This window comes from Protomyctophum parallelum (assembly GCF_964188405.1).
Source record: "Protomyctophum parallelum genome assembly, chromosome: 11".
Classification (NCBI taxonomy): Eukaryota; Metazoa; Chordata; class Actinopteri; order Myctophiformes; family Myctophidae; genus Protomyctophum; species Protomyctophum parallelum.
In genome coordinates, this window is record NC_139707.1 from 48332410 (window position 1) to 48347342 (window position 14933).

The window sequence follows — 14933 nt, forward strand, 5'->3', positions numbered from 1 at the left end:
AAAAAAATAAAATAAACAGTCCTTCTATTCCTCTTCAGCCGAAGTAGTAGAGATTGTCGCTTCCCTTTGCAAAACGGGGGATATACTTCATTTGGACAAAGACAACAATGTCTGTCTGTCTGTCTGTCTGTCTGGGGGCACCGTGAGCACTCTGCTGCCTGTCAAGAGGGTCTGTCTGGGGGCACCGTGAGCACTCTGCCTGTCAGGAGGGGTCAGCGTTCTGTCTTCACCGTCCACCGCACTACACCCCGCTCAGCAGAGACGACCTGCGGAACAGAACAGGAGGCTGTTTACCAACAGAAAGAAGTAGTTTTCTGTTATTTCTTCACCTTGATGTTCATTGTTTAGTCTTTTGCGATGCCCATTGGGTCATGATATTTGCATATAAATACCCCCCCACAGAGGCTGAAATTATCACAACTTCAAAATCTCTGCACTCAGTTTTTTAACCTTTAACCATGAAAAAAGTAAGTAAAATTCCGGCAATATATATATATATTTTTTTTTGTGATCATTAGAATGTCTAGAACATGTACATTTATTATGGTGAAAGATATCCCCCAGATGTAAATAATTAATTTATTATTATTCTTTTAATTATTATTATAAATGTGCATTGCATTTGCATAAAACTTTAGTAGCAGTAAGGTTGAAATCTCTTTTGAAATGTATCTGGGTCTTGCAGGGTTAATTAAAGGTCTATCGTGACAGAAAAGAGAACAGCGCGCAATAAATCGTACTATCATGGAGATTTTAATTGACCAGGAAATTGTCTTTCGTCATACACTAGGATGAATTAGCTTTTGTTGTTGTTGAGCTGCAAATTCAGTACCATGCAGCCAAAGTCTGGGATTATGTGTAGAGCACTTGTGACGTACATAATTTGTCAGCCAAGTCTATATGGACTTTTACAATTATTGTTTTTTTAGGGCACTAAATGACGACGTAAGACAGTGGGCTCACCTTTTAGTTTACAGAAATCAAATAAACATTATTTTTGTCCAAAACGGGATTTCAGGCCCTGCCCCTCTAACACTCTGCACACGTCCCTGTGAAGAGCAGATACTAGTGGTGAGGAATGAATGGGTGTACACACATCACACCTCAGGGACTAGTGATACTAGTGATACTAGTGATACTAGTGCTACTAGTGCCACTAGTGGTACTAGATACTAGTGGTGAGGAATGAATGGGTGTACACACCTCAGGGACTAGTGCTACTAGATACTAGTGGTGAACAGTGTTGTTTTCGTCGACTAAAACTAAGACGAAAAATGTTCGTCGACTACCTTTTTTCACTGACGAAAACTAAATGGAAACTAAATGAAAACTAAGCTATGGTGACTAAAACTATAAGACTAAATATACTGACAATTTCGTCAACAAATAAAAACTAGACTAAAATGTCAGGAAGGGGACTAGTGGACAGGAGGTCCAGTATAAGTCATTTTACACTTGGTCGCAAGTGTAAAAACAGTCATTACGACGGCAACAAGGCCTTCCAAAAACACATTTTAGTCGACTAAATCACCTGTAGATTTAATCGACTAAAATCTCATGACATTCAGTCGACTAAAACTAGACTAACAATAAAACATTCCGGTTGACTAAAATGTGAAAAAAAACTAAATGAAAACCATTCAGAAGACAAAGACTAAAACTGAAATAGAAATTTGCTGCCAAAAACAACACTGGTGGTGGAGGAATGAATGGGTGCACACACACCTCAGGGACTTCCACCTGTCCTTCTCCATGTTGTTCTCGGGGCCTTCACTCTCGTACGACGCCAGACACAGTGCTGTGGGGGACGAGAAGAGCACATGACACAAAACGCTTTAGTTCTGACCTCTCATATGATGCCATGGGGCAGGCCACCGGCTCTGAGGAGAAGAGTTTTTCATTTTTATTTTTGAGTGGTGCAACCACTCCTACAACCAGCTTGCAATGTCCTCGTACCTGTTTGTGTGTGTCTACCCCTGTGCGAGCATGAGTATGTGACTTAATAATAGCAGTAGGGGGCGCCAGAAACAGTGAGAGGGGTAGTGTCTCTAATGAGAGAGAGTGAGAGAGAGAGAGAGATAGAGAGAGAGAGAGAGATTGCACCACTCAGTTCACACGTGTGTGATTTTTTTTATACATTTTTATCCCACGATTTTGTAACCCATTTCTCACCCCTGTGTCAATCATCTAATGTGATCCTGGGCTCTACACACACCCTCCACCAACCCAGTCCCCATATATGGGGGACAAGGGGAGAGCAACAGACTTGAACTCATGCTTCCTTCATGCCTGAGTGTCCAAGTTGCTCCTTTACACCTGACAGGGGGGAGTTTCCCTGGTTGGACGTATAGCGCGTGGAAGGAACACATTACATTTTCCCCGCCGACCCCCATCTGTAAATATGTTGTTCCAGGGACGCCCCCCCCCCCAGAAGCAAAGATTTGAGTTAAAAAACGTTCGCTCTGAAAGAATATATTACAAGATTTGCACCACATCTTAAGACTTTTCAACAACTCTCCCGTGTTCAGCAGACCTTTTATAGATAGCGGTAGCTCCTTTTCTTTTATGGAACATGTAAAAAAACCATAACTGAACTGAAATAACCCATTTTGAGGCGGGAACCCCTTTTGGTGTTAGCACTATGTTATGCTTTAGCTATTGAAAAATAGCAGATCTACAAGCTCATAGCGCGCCACCGAGTGGCGCGCTACGAGCTTGTAGGTCTGCTATTTTTGAAAAAATCGAAGAGCGACTGACATAGAAGACATTTTTTTTAGAATCTGATCTCAGGTCAGAATGGAAAGCCGTCAGGATGTAGAAGACATTTTTTTAGAATCTGATCTCAGGTCAGAATGGAAAGCCGTCAGGATGTAGAAGAATTTTTTTAGAATCTGATCTCAGGTCAGAATGGAAAGCCGTCAGGATGTAGAAGACATTTTTTAGAATCTGATCTCAGGTCAGAATGGGATAAATACCTTTCCCGTCCTCGCTGAACACGGGCGCGGTAAGGAGGTGCTGCAGGATCCTCCGGTCCTTCTCAAAGGGACACTCCACCTTCTTCCAGGTCATGAACTCGCTCACCTGCTTGGCCAGCTCCCAGAATTTCTGAAAGGCCATCGGGAAGGGAGAAGACAACAAACACATCCCAGTCAGGCAGTGAAGACGCCACCAGTGTTGTTTTCGTCGACTATAAAACTAAGACGAAAACATGTTCGTCGACTACCTTTTTCCACTGACGAAAACTAAATGGAAACTAAATTAAAACTGTGCTATGGTGACTGAAACTATGAGACTAAATATACTGACAATTTCGTCGACAAATAAAAACTAGACTCAAATGTCAGGAAGGGACTAGTGGACAAGAGATCCAGTATAAGTCATTTTTCACTTGGTTGCATGCTGACAAGCTTGTAGATCGGCTATTTTCAGCAAGTGTAAAATAAGTCATTATGACGGCAACAAGGCCAGCAAAAATACATTTTAGTCGACTAAATCACCTGTAGATTTAGTCGACTAAAATCGTATGACATTTAGTCGACTAAAACTAGACTAACATTATACATTCCAGTTGACTAAATGTGACTAAGACTAAGTGAAAACTATTCAGGAGACTATGACTAAAACTAAAACAGAACATGACATATCCCAGTCAGGCAGTGAAGACACCACCAGTCAGAGCCAGCAGGGAAACATACATACAGCTCTCAAGTCAGTGTTGTTTTTGGCAGCAAATTTCTATTTTAGTTTTAGTCATAGTCTTTGGACTGAAACTCCATTTAGTCTTAGTCACATTTTAGTCACCTGGAAATGTCTTAGTGTTAGTCTAGTTTTAGTCGTAAAGTCGTAAATGTATTTTGGCGGGTCTTGATGCCGTCGTTTTTACACTTGCTGAAAATAGCCGATCTACAAGCTCACAACGTGTCGGCTATTTTTCAGCATGCAACCAAGTGTAAAATGACTTATAGTGGATCTCTTGTACACTAGTCCCTTATTAACATTTTAGTCTAGTTTTTATTTGTCGACAAAATTGTCAGTATATTTAGTCTTCGTTTTAGTCATTTTATATATATATATATATATATTATTTTTTTTTATTAGTATTGAATTAGGTATTCAGCTTAACCCATTTTGGGGCGGGAACCCATTTTGGTGTTATCTATTAGCTATTGAAAAATAGCAGATCTACAAGCTCATAGAGCCTCCTTGTTACCTGTCCACTCTGTAGTGGTGCTCACCTCAAAGTTGACCTGTCCACTCTGTAGTCTAGTCCTCACCTCAAAGGTGACCTGTCCACTCTGCAGCCTAGTGCTCACCTCAAAGGTGACCTGTCCACTCTGCAGCCTAGTCCTCACCTCAAAGTTGACCTGTCCACTCTGCAGCCTAGTGCTCACCTCAAAGGTGACCTGTCCACTCTGCAGTGGTCCTCACCTCAAAGGTGACCTGTCCACTCTGCAGTCTAGTGCTCACCTCAAAGGTGACCTGTCCACTCTGAAGTGGTCCTCACCTCAAAGTTGACCTGTCCACTCTGCAGTAGTGCTCACCTCAAAGTTGACCTGTCCTCTCTGTAGTCTAGTGCTCACCTCAAAGGTGACCTGTCCACTCTGTAGTCTAGTCCTCACCTCAAAGGTGACCTGTCCACTCTGCAGTCTAGTGCTCACCTCAAAGGTGACCTGTCCACTCTGAAGTGGTCCTCACCTCAAAGTTGACCTGTCCACTCTGCAGTAGTGCTCACCTCAAAATTGACCTGTCCTCTCTGTAGTCTAGTGCTCACCTCAAAGGTGACCTGTCCACTCTGTAGTCTAGTGCTCACCTCAAAGGTGACCTGTCCACTCTGCAGTCTAGTCCTCACCTCAAAGTTGACCTGTCCACTCTGCAGTAGTGCTCACCTCAAAGTTGACCTGTCCACTCTGTAGCCGGCTGGTGCATCCCTCGTTGAGGAAGTAGAGGTCTTTGATCAGGAGGCTGAAGAAGGGGACGACGATCTGGGAGACAGAGAGAGAGACAGACGGGTTGGTTTCATTGAAAAGAGACAGAGAGAGAGACAGACGGGTTGGTTTCATTGAAAGGAGACAGAGAGAGAGACAGACGGGTTGGTTTCATTGAAAGGAGACAGAGAGAGACAGACGGGTTGGTTTCATTGAAAGGAGACAGAGAGAGAGACAGACGGGTTGGTTTCATTGAAAGGAGACAGAGAGAGAGACAGACGGGTTGGTTTCATTGAAAGGAGACAGAGAGAGAGACAGACGGGTTGGTTTCATTGAAAGGAGACAGAGAGAGACAGACGGGTTGGTTTCATTGAAAGGAGACAGAGAGAGACAGACAGGTTGGTTTCATTGAAAGGAGATTACATTACATTACATTACATTACATTACATTACATTACATTAAATTACATTACATTACATTACATTACATTACATTACACATTCAGCCAACAGCAAGGCAGCGACCAGCGGTGGAAAGAGTACCGGTACTCAGATGTTTTACTTAAGCAAAGGTATACATGCTGCGAGGTAGAAGTACTTTACGTTACAAGTGAAAGTCCGGAAAAGTATTGGCGTCAAAATGTACTTAAATAAAGTAACCAAAAGTAAAAGTACTCATTGTGCGGAATGTCCCCGGTTATTTTCCAAAGTTTTCAAATGTTTAAACTTAGAATCTTTTGAAAATGGCAGAACTACAAGATCACAATGCGTCGCATCGCGACACACACACGTGTCTCACACACACACACGTGTCTCACACACACACACGCACACACACACACACACACACACACGCGCTACTGTCACCAGTAGCCCGGGTGGGTCAGGTCAGTGTGTGAGAGGGTCAGACAGAGAGAGGGCCCGGCCCAGCCTGCCGCCGTCGGGCTACAGAATGTCCGGAATGTTCCGTTCGTTATCCAGAATGTTCTCCTCCCCCCCTCCTCCTCCTCCTCCTCCTCCGTCCCGTCAGGAGCAGCTGAGAAGAACATCACGTTCTGTATACCGTACCGTACCGTAATGGCAACAAGAGTCTTTGTTTTGGACACTAGAGCTTAACCCATTCTGAACGGGAACCCATTTTGGTGTTAGCATCATGTTATGCTTTAGCTATTGAAAAATAGCAGATCTACAAGCTCGTAGCGCGCCACCGAGTGGCGCGCTACGAGCTTGTAGATCTGCTATTTTTGAAAAAATCGAAGAGCGACTGACATAGAAGACATTTCTTAGAATCTGATCTCAGGTCAGAATGGGTCAAAGTACTCCCGAGGAGACGCTGCATGTCTGCAGACCTCTAGCAGGACAACAACATCCTCCTGTCTGGTCCTTATGCAACTCCCACAAACCCCACGAGGGGCCCCTTCCTTGAGTCTTCATTGTTACAGCATGTTTTAGCACGACTAAACTATACAGTTGATTTAGTCGACTGAAATGGATTTGATGGCAGGCCGTCGCCGTAATGACGTAATGATTTTTTACACGCGCTGAAAATAGCCGATCTACAAGCTACAATCTACGAGCTTGTATAGATTTCCAGCATGCAACAGAGTGTAAAATGACTAGATCTCTTGTCCACTATAGTCCCCTTCCTGACATCTTTAGTCTAGTTTATAAATATCTGCCGACGAAATTGTCACTACACGTTTAGTCTTAGTTTGTCATGGCTTAGTTTCCGTGTAGTTTGAGTCACCATGGCTTAGTTTCCGTGTAGTTTGAGTCACCATGGCTTAGTTTCCGTGTAGTTTGAGTCACCATGGCTTAGTTTCCATGTGGTTTGAGTCACCATGGCTTAGTTTCCGTGTGGTTTGAGTCACCATGGCTTAGTTTCCGTGTAGTTTGAGTCACCATGGCTTAGTTTCCGTGTAGTTTGAGACACCATGGCTTAGTTTCCATGTAGTTTGAGTCACCATGGCTTAGTTTCCGTGTAGTTTGAGACACCATGGCTTAGTTTCCATGTAGTTTGAGTCACCATGGCTTAGTTTCCGTGTAGTTTGAGACACCATGGCTTAGTTTCCGTGTAGTTTGAGTCACCATGGCTTAGTTTCCGTGTAGTTTGAGTCACCATGGCTTAGTTTCCGTGTGGTTTGAGTCACCATGGCTTAGTTTCCATGTAGTTTGAGTCACCATGGCTTAGTTTCCATGTAGTTTGAGTCACCATGGCTTAGTTTCCATGTAGTTTGAGTCACCATGGCTTAGTTTCCATGTGGTTTGAGTCACCATGGCTTAGTTTCCATGTAGTTTGAGTCACCATGGCTTAGTTTCCATGTAGTTTGAGTCACCATGGCTTAGTTTCCATGTAGTTTGAGTCACCATGGCTTAGTTTCCATGTAGTTTGAGTCACCATGGCTTAGTTTCCGTGTAGTTTGAGTCACCATGGCTTAGTTTCCGTGTAGTTTGAGTCACCATGGCTTAGTTTCCGTGTAGTTTGAGTCACCATGGCTTAGTTTCCGTGTAGTTTGAGTCACCATGGCTTAGTTTCCATGTAGTTTTCGTTCAGTGAAAACAAACAGTGATAAACAAATGCTACACTCTACACGCTACATGCTACACGCTACACGCTACATGCTACACGCTACATGCTACACGCCACGATGACCCACATCATACCCTGACTTCTGCATCAGGGCCGAGTTATTAACGTCCTGTCGTGTGTCTCCTTGTTATGCAACTTTCTCTCTCTCTCTCTCTTTCTCTCTCTCTCTCTCTCTCTGAAGATAACGAGGGGGAACTCGACGGGAACGCCACTCGCCGAAGTTAACGAGGCCCCGAAATGAGCCTCAATGTCACGGGACGAACGAAGGCATGTTTTTGTAGCGGGGGGTGGGGGGGTCTTAACCCATTCTGGGCGGGAATCCATTTTTGGTGTTTTTTTAAGCATCATTTTCTACTTTAGCTATATTGAAAAACAGCAGATCTACATACAGCTCATAGCGCGGCACCGGTGAATTCCGGTTCTGTTCTTTAACTATATAGAAGTGTCCATTTGTACGTCTCTAAATGTTTTGATGAATTGAACACGGTGGACCCTGTTGTAAACAAGTGTAATGCTTAATCGGGTCGTCCACTCACAGTTGACAGTCTCTGTATTGAGTCTGTGCTTGAGATGTATACTGTAATTCTGCAAACTGTTAATAAATATTTCAATCAATCAATCTGCCATTTTTTGAAAAGTCGTGAAAATGTGGCGCAAATCTTTTGGAATATATATATTCTTTCAGAGCGAACGTTTTCAACTCAAAACTTTGCTTTTTCAGATGGGGGGGGGGGGGGCAATTGCAGATAATTATGGGGGTCCTTGGCATGGAATATTGAGCACCACTGATATATAGAAACATGGCTAGCATTTCAGAAAACTGACATTTTGTTTACATTTCGAAGTCCGGTCTAAATGGGTTAAACCCGTTCTGAACGGGAACCCCTTTTGGTGTCAGCGTCATGTCATGCTTTAGCTATTGAAAAATAGCAGATCTACAAGCTCGTAGCGCGCCACCGAGTGGCGCGCTACGAGCTGGTAGGTCTGCTATTTTTCGAAAAATCGAAGAACGACTGAATTTTTTTAGAATCTGATCTCAGGTCAGAATGCGTTAATGAGACCAGTGTGTGTCCAGTGGAAACCCTCGTATGAATCTGATCTCAGGTCAGAATGGGTTCATGTTTTCTAAGTAAGTCCACGTCATCCCACTCTGCCGTTTCTAGGCCGTTCTCTCCGGACATGAAAGAGGCCTGGAGGAAGGCGTTCGATAGCAATCTCTCAACGCTTTTATACTATACATAACCCTGTTTTTCTTTAAACCTGCTCATCTTTCCGGTATAGCGGGACGACGGAGCGGTTCCCGTGCGTGCCGTCGAGTATAGGACCGACCCGCGGAACTGCGTCACGCAACAATTAATAAAACAGGAGGAACAGGTGGAACTGGAAGTGATTTCTCAACGGGGCTGTTTTTCCCCCAGAGTAAAAATAATCTAGTCAGAGAGAGAGAGAGAGAGAGAGAGAGAGAGAGAGGCGACACTAGAACGTTGACTCCCATTGTAACAATGGAATCAAGGAAGCTCTGAGAGCTCTCAGAGCTTCCTTGAATGGAATGAGGAAGTGCTCATTCTATCTCAATGGGATATAGTTCCCAATGTGTGGAACTATATCGCCCCATAGCGCCCCGCTTTGCAGCGAGATCACTCACCACTCTCCTACTAGATCACTCGGGTTTCCTCCTCATCTTCTCTGTGCTGCTATTGGCCGTCAGTGAGGAGGGGGGGGGGGGGGGAGGGGCAAAGGGGGAGGGGGGCGGTCTCCTCACCTTCTCTCTGCTGCTATTGGCCGTCAGCGAGCGCTGCGTGGCGCCTCTCAGAGACGTCCTGTAGTTGTAGAAGTTGCTGGAAGGATCCATCTGGTGCTGCAGAAACAACAACAACAAGAGAAGAAGAAGGAGAAGGATGACATTTGTCATTTTTTGAAAAATCTTAGAACGACTGACATAGAAAGACATCTCCCCCATTTTCCCCTCACTGTATTTTATCCCCTTTTTACCTCCTTTATGATGATTTCCTGTTTTTGGCTATACATAGAAGCGTCTATTTGTACGTCTCTAAATGTTATGGTGAATTGAACATGGTGGACCCTCTTGCAAACAAAGTGTAATGCTTTATTATGGCGTCGTCCACTCACAGCTGAACAGTCTGTCATGTCATCTCTTTTTTCCCCCGTTTTCTTTTTTAAATGAAAATCTGTTGGAAAGGCAATATTGTCATCCAAACAGGACAGGGCTATAGGCCATACCAAAGTGTGCCTGGGATGTGTCTGTGTAGCTGCATGATTGACTGACTGACTAGCTGACTCACTGACTGACTGACTGACTGACTGACTGACTGACTGACTGGCTGGCTGGCTGGCTGGCTGACTGACTGACCAAACAATTAATAGATGAATCGTTAAGTTGAATTATACAAATCGATTTTCACTTTGGACACACATTTACACATCCCTAACACACCCTTCGAACCCCCATCAAACCGTCCCTAACACACCCTTTGAACCCCCATCAAACCGTCCCTAACACACCCTTTGAACCCCCATCAAACCGTCCCTAACACACCCTTTGAACCCCATCAAACAAACCGCACGCAGGTTCTCACCTCCAGGATGTCGAACTTGGCAGTCTTGACCTTGGCCCAGGTCTTCTTTAGTCGAGACACCGGACTCATGTTCATCCCGGCTGCAAAGAGAGCGAAGGAGACAGACGTTAGACTCATGTTCATCACGGCTGCAAGCTCATAGCTCAGACCTACAAGCTCATAGCGCGCCACCGAGTGGCGTGCTATGAGCTTGTATGTCTGCTATTTTTGAAAAATCGAAGAACGACTGACATAGAAACATGGCTTTTTCAGAAAACTGTCAGCGTGTACTGTAGAGTGTAGAAGACATTTTTTTAATCTGATCTCAGTATATTAGATCAGTCGATGGGTGGACTAGTGTAGAAACACAGGGAAGGTCTCCGTATATTAGATCAGTCGATGGGTGGACTAGTGTAGAAACACAGGGAAGGTCTCGTATATTAGATCAGTCGATGGGTGGACTAGTGTAGAAACACAGGGAAGGTCTCCGTATATTAGATCAGTCGATGGGTGGACTAGTGTAGAAACACAGGGAAGGTTGCCGTATATTAGATCAGTCGATGGGTGGACTAGTGTAGAAACACAGGGAAGGTTGCCGTATATTAGATCAGTCGATGGGTGGACTAGTGTAGAAACACAGGGAAGGTCTCGTATATTAGATCAGTCGATGGGTGGACTAGTGTAGAAACACAGGGAAGGTCTCCGTATATTAGATCAGTCGATGGGTGGACTAGTGTAGAAACACAGGGAAGGTTGCCGTATATTAGATCAGTCGATGGGTGGACTAGTGTAGAAACACAGGGAAGGTTGCCGTATATTAGATCAGTCGATGGGTGGACTAGTGTAGAAACTAGAGCTGGGACTCAATTAAAAAAAAATATCTAATTAATCAGAGGCTTTGCGATTAATTAATCTAGATTAATCGCATATCATTATTTGACCCGAGAACAGTGAGAAAGCAATTTTTTCAAATGGATTTTGGTATACTAGTGAATCAATGAATAGCGAATACATAAGTTTAAGCAATAAAACATTGTTTTTGTAGTAATAGGGGTAATAATTCTTTATTGAATAATTGCACACAACTGTGCTGTAATCCACGCTACCATCGGATAGCCTTTTAAATCCTATTTCCAATTCACAGGGACAAGCAAAGTGATCTCAGCGGCTTCCCCCAGTCTGGTGAACTGTCTGGTGGTGTTATTGTCACGGACACTTGGTGCGCAGGTCCGTCTGAAAACTGTCCAGTGACAACGTTCCGCGGTGAAAAGAATAGTGCGATTAAAATGCGTAATTTTTTTTAATGCATTAATTTTTCTGTAGTTAATTAATCGTAATTAATCGCAATTAGTCCCGGCCCTAGTAGAAACACAGGGAAGGTCTCCGTATATTAGATTAGTGGATGGGATTTTGCACGACTATGGGATTATAAGGAGGCCGTTTGATCCCCAGAAGACCACCGAAGGTCAATGTGTCCAAAAGTGTCCATGAGCGAGACGCTTTGCCCTAAGAAACAGCCCCGCACCCAAGCGCTCATCATGACCATCTTAGCAGCCATCAGCTGGGGAGAAGCAAAGTAGTTTAAAACAGTTTGACTGAATAAAACGCGTAACCCGCATTTTAATCAAATACCCTACGCTGCCGAGATTGTTGTATTACCTTTAGAGCATACGCGCTGAATTATTTGGCCTTTTGATCCGTGAAAACCAGCCACCATCTTGGTGCACCCGGAAGACGCAGCACAAGACCCGCCTCCATGAGGCGTTGTACCCCGTTCATTTGCATCGGCCTCAATTTCCCAGAAGCCCTAGCAGCCCCACAGCATGTGACGATTTCCGGTTTCGTCATCAAAACGAAACCATCTAGTCTCTATCTCCGCGGCGAAGACAGAGTTTATTTTTATTTATTACAATACGGCGGATTAAAACACATGTCGTAAATAGCAGTGCCAGTAACCTGGAGTAAACCATTCCTGGCAGGGAAACTGTTTTAAGGGGCTTGGGTTTAGCATGGACCGTCTATCTAGTGATTAAATGTTGACTAATTACACTTTGAACTCCTGAGAGTTACGGATAAATTAACACACATGATTTCACTGTACTATCTTTCCCCGCCTGAATAACCCCAGTGGGGTCAATAAATAAATAAAAGTCCCCCCAAAAATATTGTTTAATTGGTTGCCAGCACCCCCCCCCCCCCCCCCCCGCCATCTGAAAACATGTTGTTCCAAGGGGGCAAATTAAGAAGCAAAGATTTGAGTTCAAAACGCTCACTCTGAAAGAATATATATATTCAAAGATGATGCTATATTTTCAACAATAGCAGATCGACTATACAAGCTTGTAGATCTGCTATTTTTCAACAGCTAAAGCACAACATAATGCTTAACCCATTTTGGGGCGGGTTAGCATCATGTCGTGCTTTAGCCATTTAAAAAAAATAGCAGATCTACAAGCTCATAGCGGGCCACCGAGTGGCGCGCTACGAGCTTGTAGGTCTGCTATATTTTTTTTTAAACCAAAGAGCGACTGACATTGCAAGACATTTTTTTTAATCTGATCTCAGGTCAGAATGGAAAACTGTCAGGATGTAGAAGACATGTTTAGAATCTGATCTCAGGTCAGAATGGGTTAAAACACCAAAAGGGGGGTTCCTGCCCAAATTGGGTCAATGTGGGACGTCCCGCACGGTGCTTCCATTCCCACAACAACTCGTTCCTCGTTCCCCGTCAGGTCGACACGGGGACATCTTATTAACCCATTCTGGGCGGGAACCCCTTTTGGTGTTCCCGCATCATGTTATGCTTTAAGCTATTGGAAAAATAGCAGATCTACAAGCTCGTAGCGCGCCACCGAGTGGCGCGCTACGAGCTTGTAAGTCTGCTATTTTTTTTTAAATCGAAGAACGACTGACATAGTAAACATAGCTTTTTCAGAAAACTGTCAGGATATAGAAGACATTTTTAGAATCTGATCTCAGGTCAGAATGAAAACTGTCAGGATGTAGAAGACATTTTTATAGAATCTGATCTCAGGAAACTGTCAGGAATGTAGAAAACATTTCTATAGAATCTGATCTCAGGTCAGAATGGAAAACTGTCAGGATGTAGAAGACATTTTTAGAATCTGATCTCAGGTCAGAATGGAAAACTGTCATGAATGTAGAAGACATTTTTTTAGAATCTGATCTCAGGTCAGAATGGAAAACTGTCAGGAATGTAGAAGACATGTTTAGAATCTGATCTCAGGTCAGAATGAAAACCATCAGGATTTAGAAGACATTTTTAGAATCTGATCTCAGGTCAGAATGGAAAACTGTCAGGAATGTAGAAGACATGTTTATAGAATCTGATCTCAGGTCAGAACGGGTTAAGGGGCGAGCGGGGGGGAGCAGACACCGGGAGGTCAGGCGTAATGGGGACACAGTGACAGGAGGCGGTTTTCCCATCGTCTGCATTCTGGGTCCAACTCTAATCAGCTACGCTAATATGATGCCATCATCATCTTCCCACAACGCTGCTACCCCCAGAGTGGGGGCCTCCCCCCCCTCCTCTTTGCCTGCGTGCGTGCGTGCGTGTGTGTGTGTGTGTGTGTGTGCGTGCGTGCAGAGTAGAGTAGAGAGTAGAGTTTATTTATTTTGGTCATTAAAACAAATCAATACAGTGCCTAAGGCATATGGTCCTTGGTTGTCCTGGTCTTGTGTGATCATGTCCATTTGTGTCTGTTTTTCTGTCTGTCCAGTAGTTGTTATGCTGTTGTAACGCTTCAATTTCCCCTTCGTGGATTTAATAAAGTATATCTCATCTCATCTCATGCCTGCTTTTTCTTTTTGCAAAAGCAACATTGACCAAAAAGGTGTAGGCTGAAGCCTATACGCTTACAGTGCCTACCCTTCTGACAGATAAATGGCTTTCATAGGTAAAATAATACAACGAAGCAAACAGAAGGGGAAAAAAAAACAAAAACAAGAAAACAAAACAAAAACAGACAAACATAACATAAAACAAAAACAAAAACAAAGACAGACAGGACAATACAGTTAATAGGAACAAAGACAAAAAAACAACAAAAACAACAAAACAAAACTACTACTACTATTTTTGATCTGTACAATTTTTTGTATAGATATGTGTGTGTGTGTGTGTGTGTGTGCGTGCGTGTGTGTGTGTGCGTGTGTGTGTGTGTCTCTCTCTCTCCCTCTGCCCCTGGGGACGACAACGCCGGGCACAGAAAGGAAAGGGACAGCTGGCACTCTGATACAGTCATCTCCACCCCACCCCTCCCCACTCCACCCCACCCCTCCCTCCCCTCCCCTCCCCTCCCCTCCCCTCCCCTCTCCTCTCCTCTCCTCCCCTCCCCTCCTCCCTCCCCTCCCCTCCCCACCCCACCCCTCCCCACTCCACCCCACCCCTCCCTCCCCTCCCTCCCCTCCCCTCCCCTCCCTCCCCTCTCCTCTCCTCCCTCTCCTCTCCTCTCCTCCCCTCCCCTCCCCCCTCCCCTCCCCTCCCCTCCCCTCCCCTCCCCTCCCCACCCCACCCCACCCCTCCGTCACACCACCAAATCCCTCCTCCTCCTCAGCCCCTCCCCCACCTTCCCGAAAACGCTCTCTCTCTATCCGTCTTTAATAGCCCCCCCCCCCCCCTCCCCCCAACCTCCCCCTCCTCCCTCCAACTCTCTCTCTCTCTCTCTCTGGCCACAGATGACCATCTGCCCAGGCCTGGATGAGTCGTTGTTTGTCCCCTCCCCCCCCCACCCCAGTGCCCGTATAGGGCTGATAAGCCTGACCAGATGCACTCTTCCCCTGGGCCACTTAGATAATGCTGAAAATATCTGATCTACAATC

At 44.7% G+C, this 14933-nt stretch overlaps 1 protein-coding gene across 1 annotated transcript in view; it reads right to left on the bottom strand.

Moving 5' to 3' along the window:
• Positions 1-205: 205 nt before the first annotated feature.
• Positions 206-14933, bottom strand: part of LOC310867055 (ras-GEF domain-containing family member 1B-like) — a 123506-nt gene continuing 108778 nt past the window's right edge. Inside the window, exons 13-18 of the mRNA XM_083776848.1 lie at positions 10113-10192; positions 9278-9373; positions 4887-4982; positions 2976-3105; positions 1726-1798; positions 206-266 (exon numbers count right to left, since the gene is read on the bottom strand). Of these exons, the coding sequence (XP_083632974.1) occupies positions 242-266; positions 1726-1798; positions 2976-3105; positions 4887-4982; positions 9278-9373; positions 10113-10192 (500 nt within the window). The 3' untranslated portion in view covers positions 206-241. The remainder of the gene's footprint in view (positions 267-1725; positions 1799-2975; positions 3106-4886; positions 4983-9277; positions 9374-10112; positions 10193-14933) is intronic.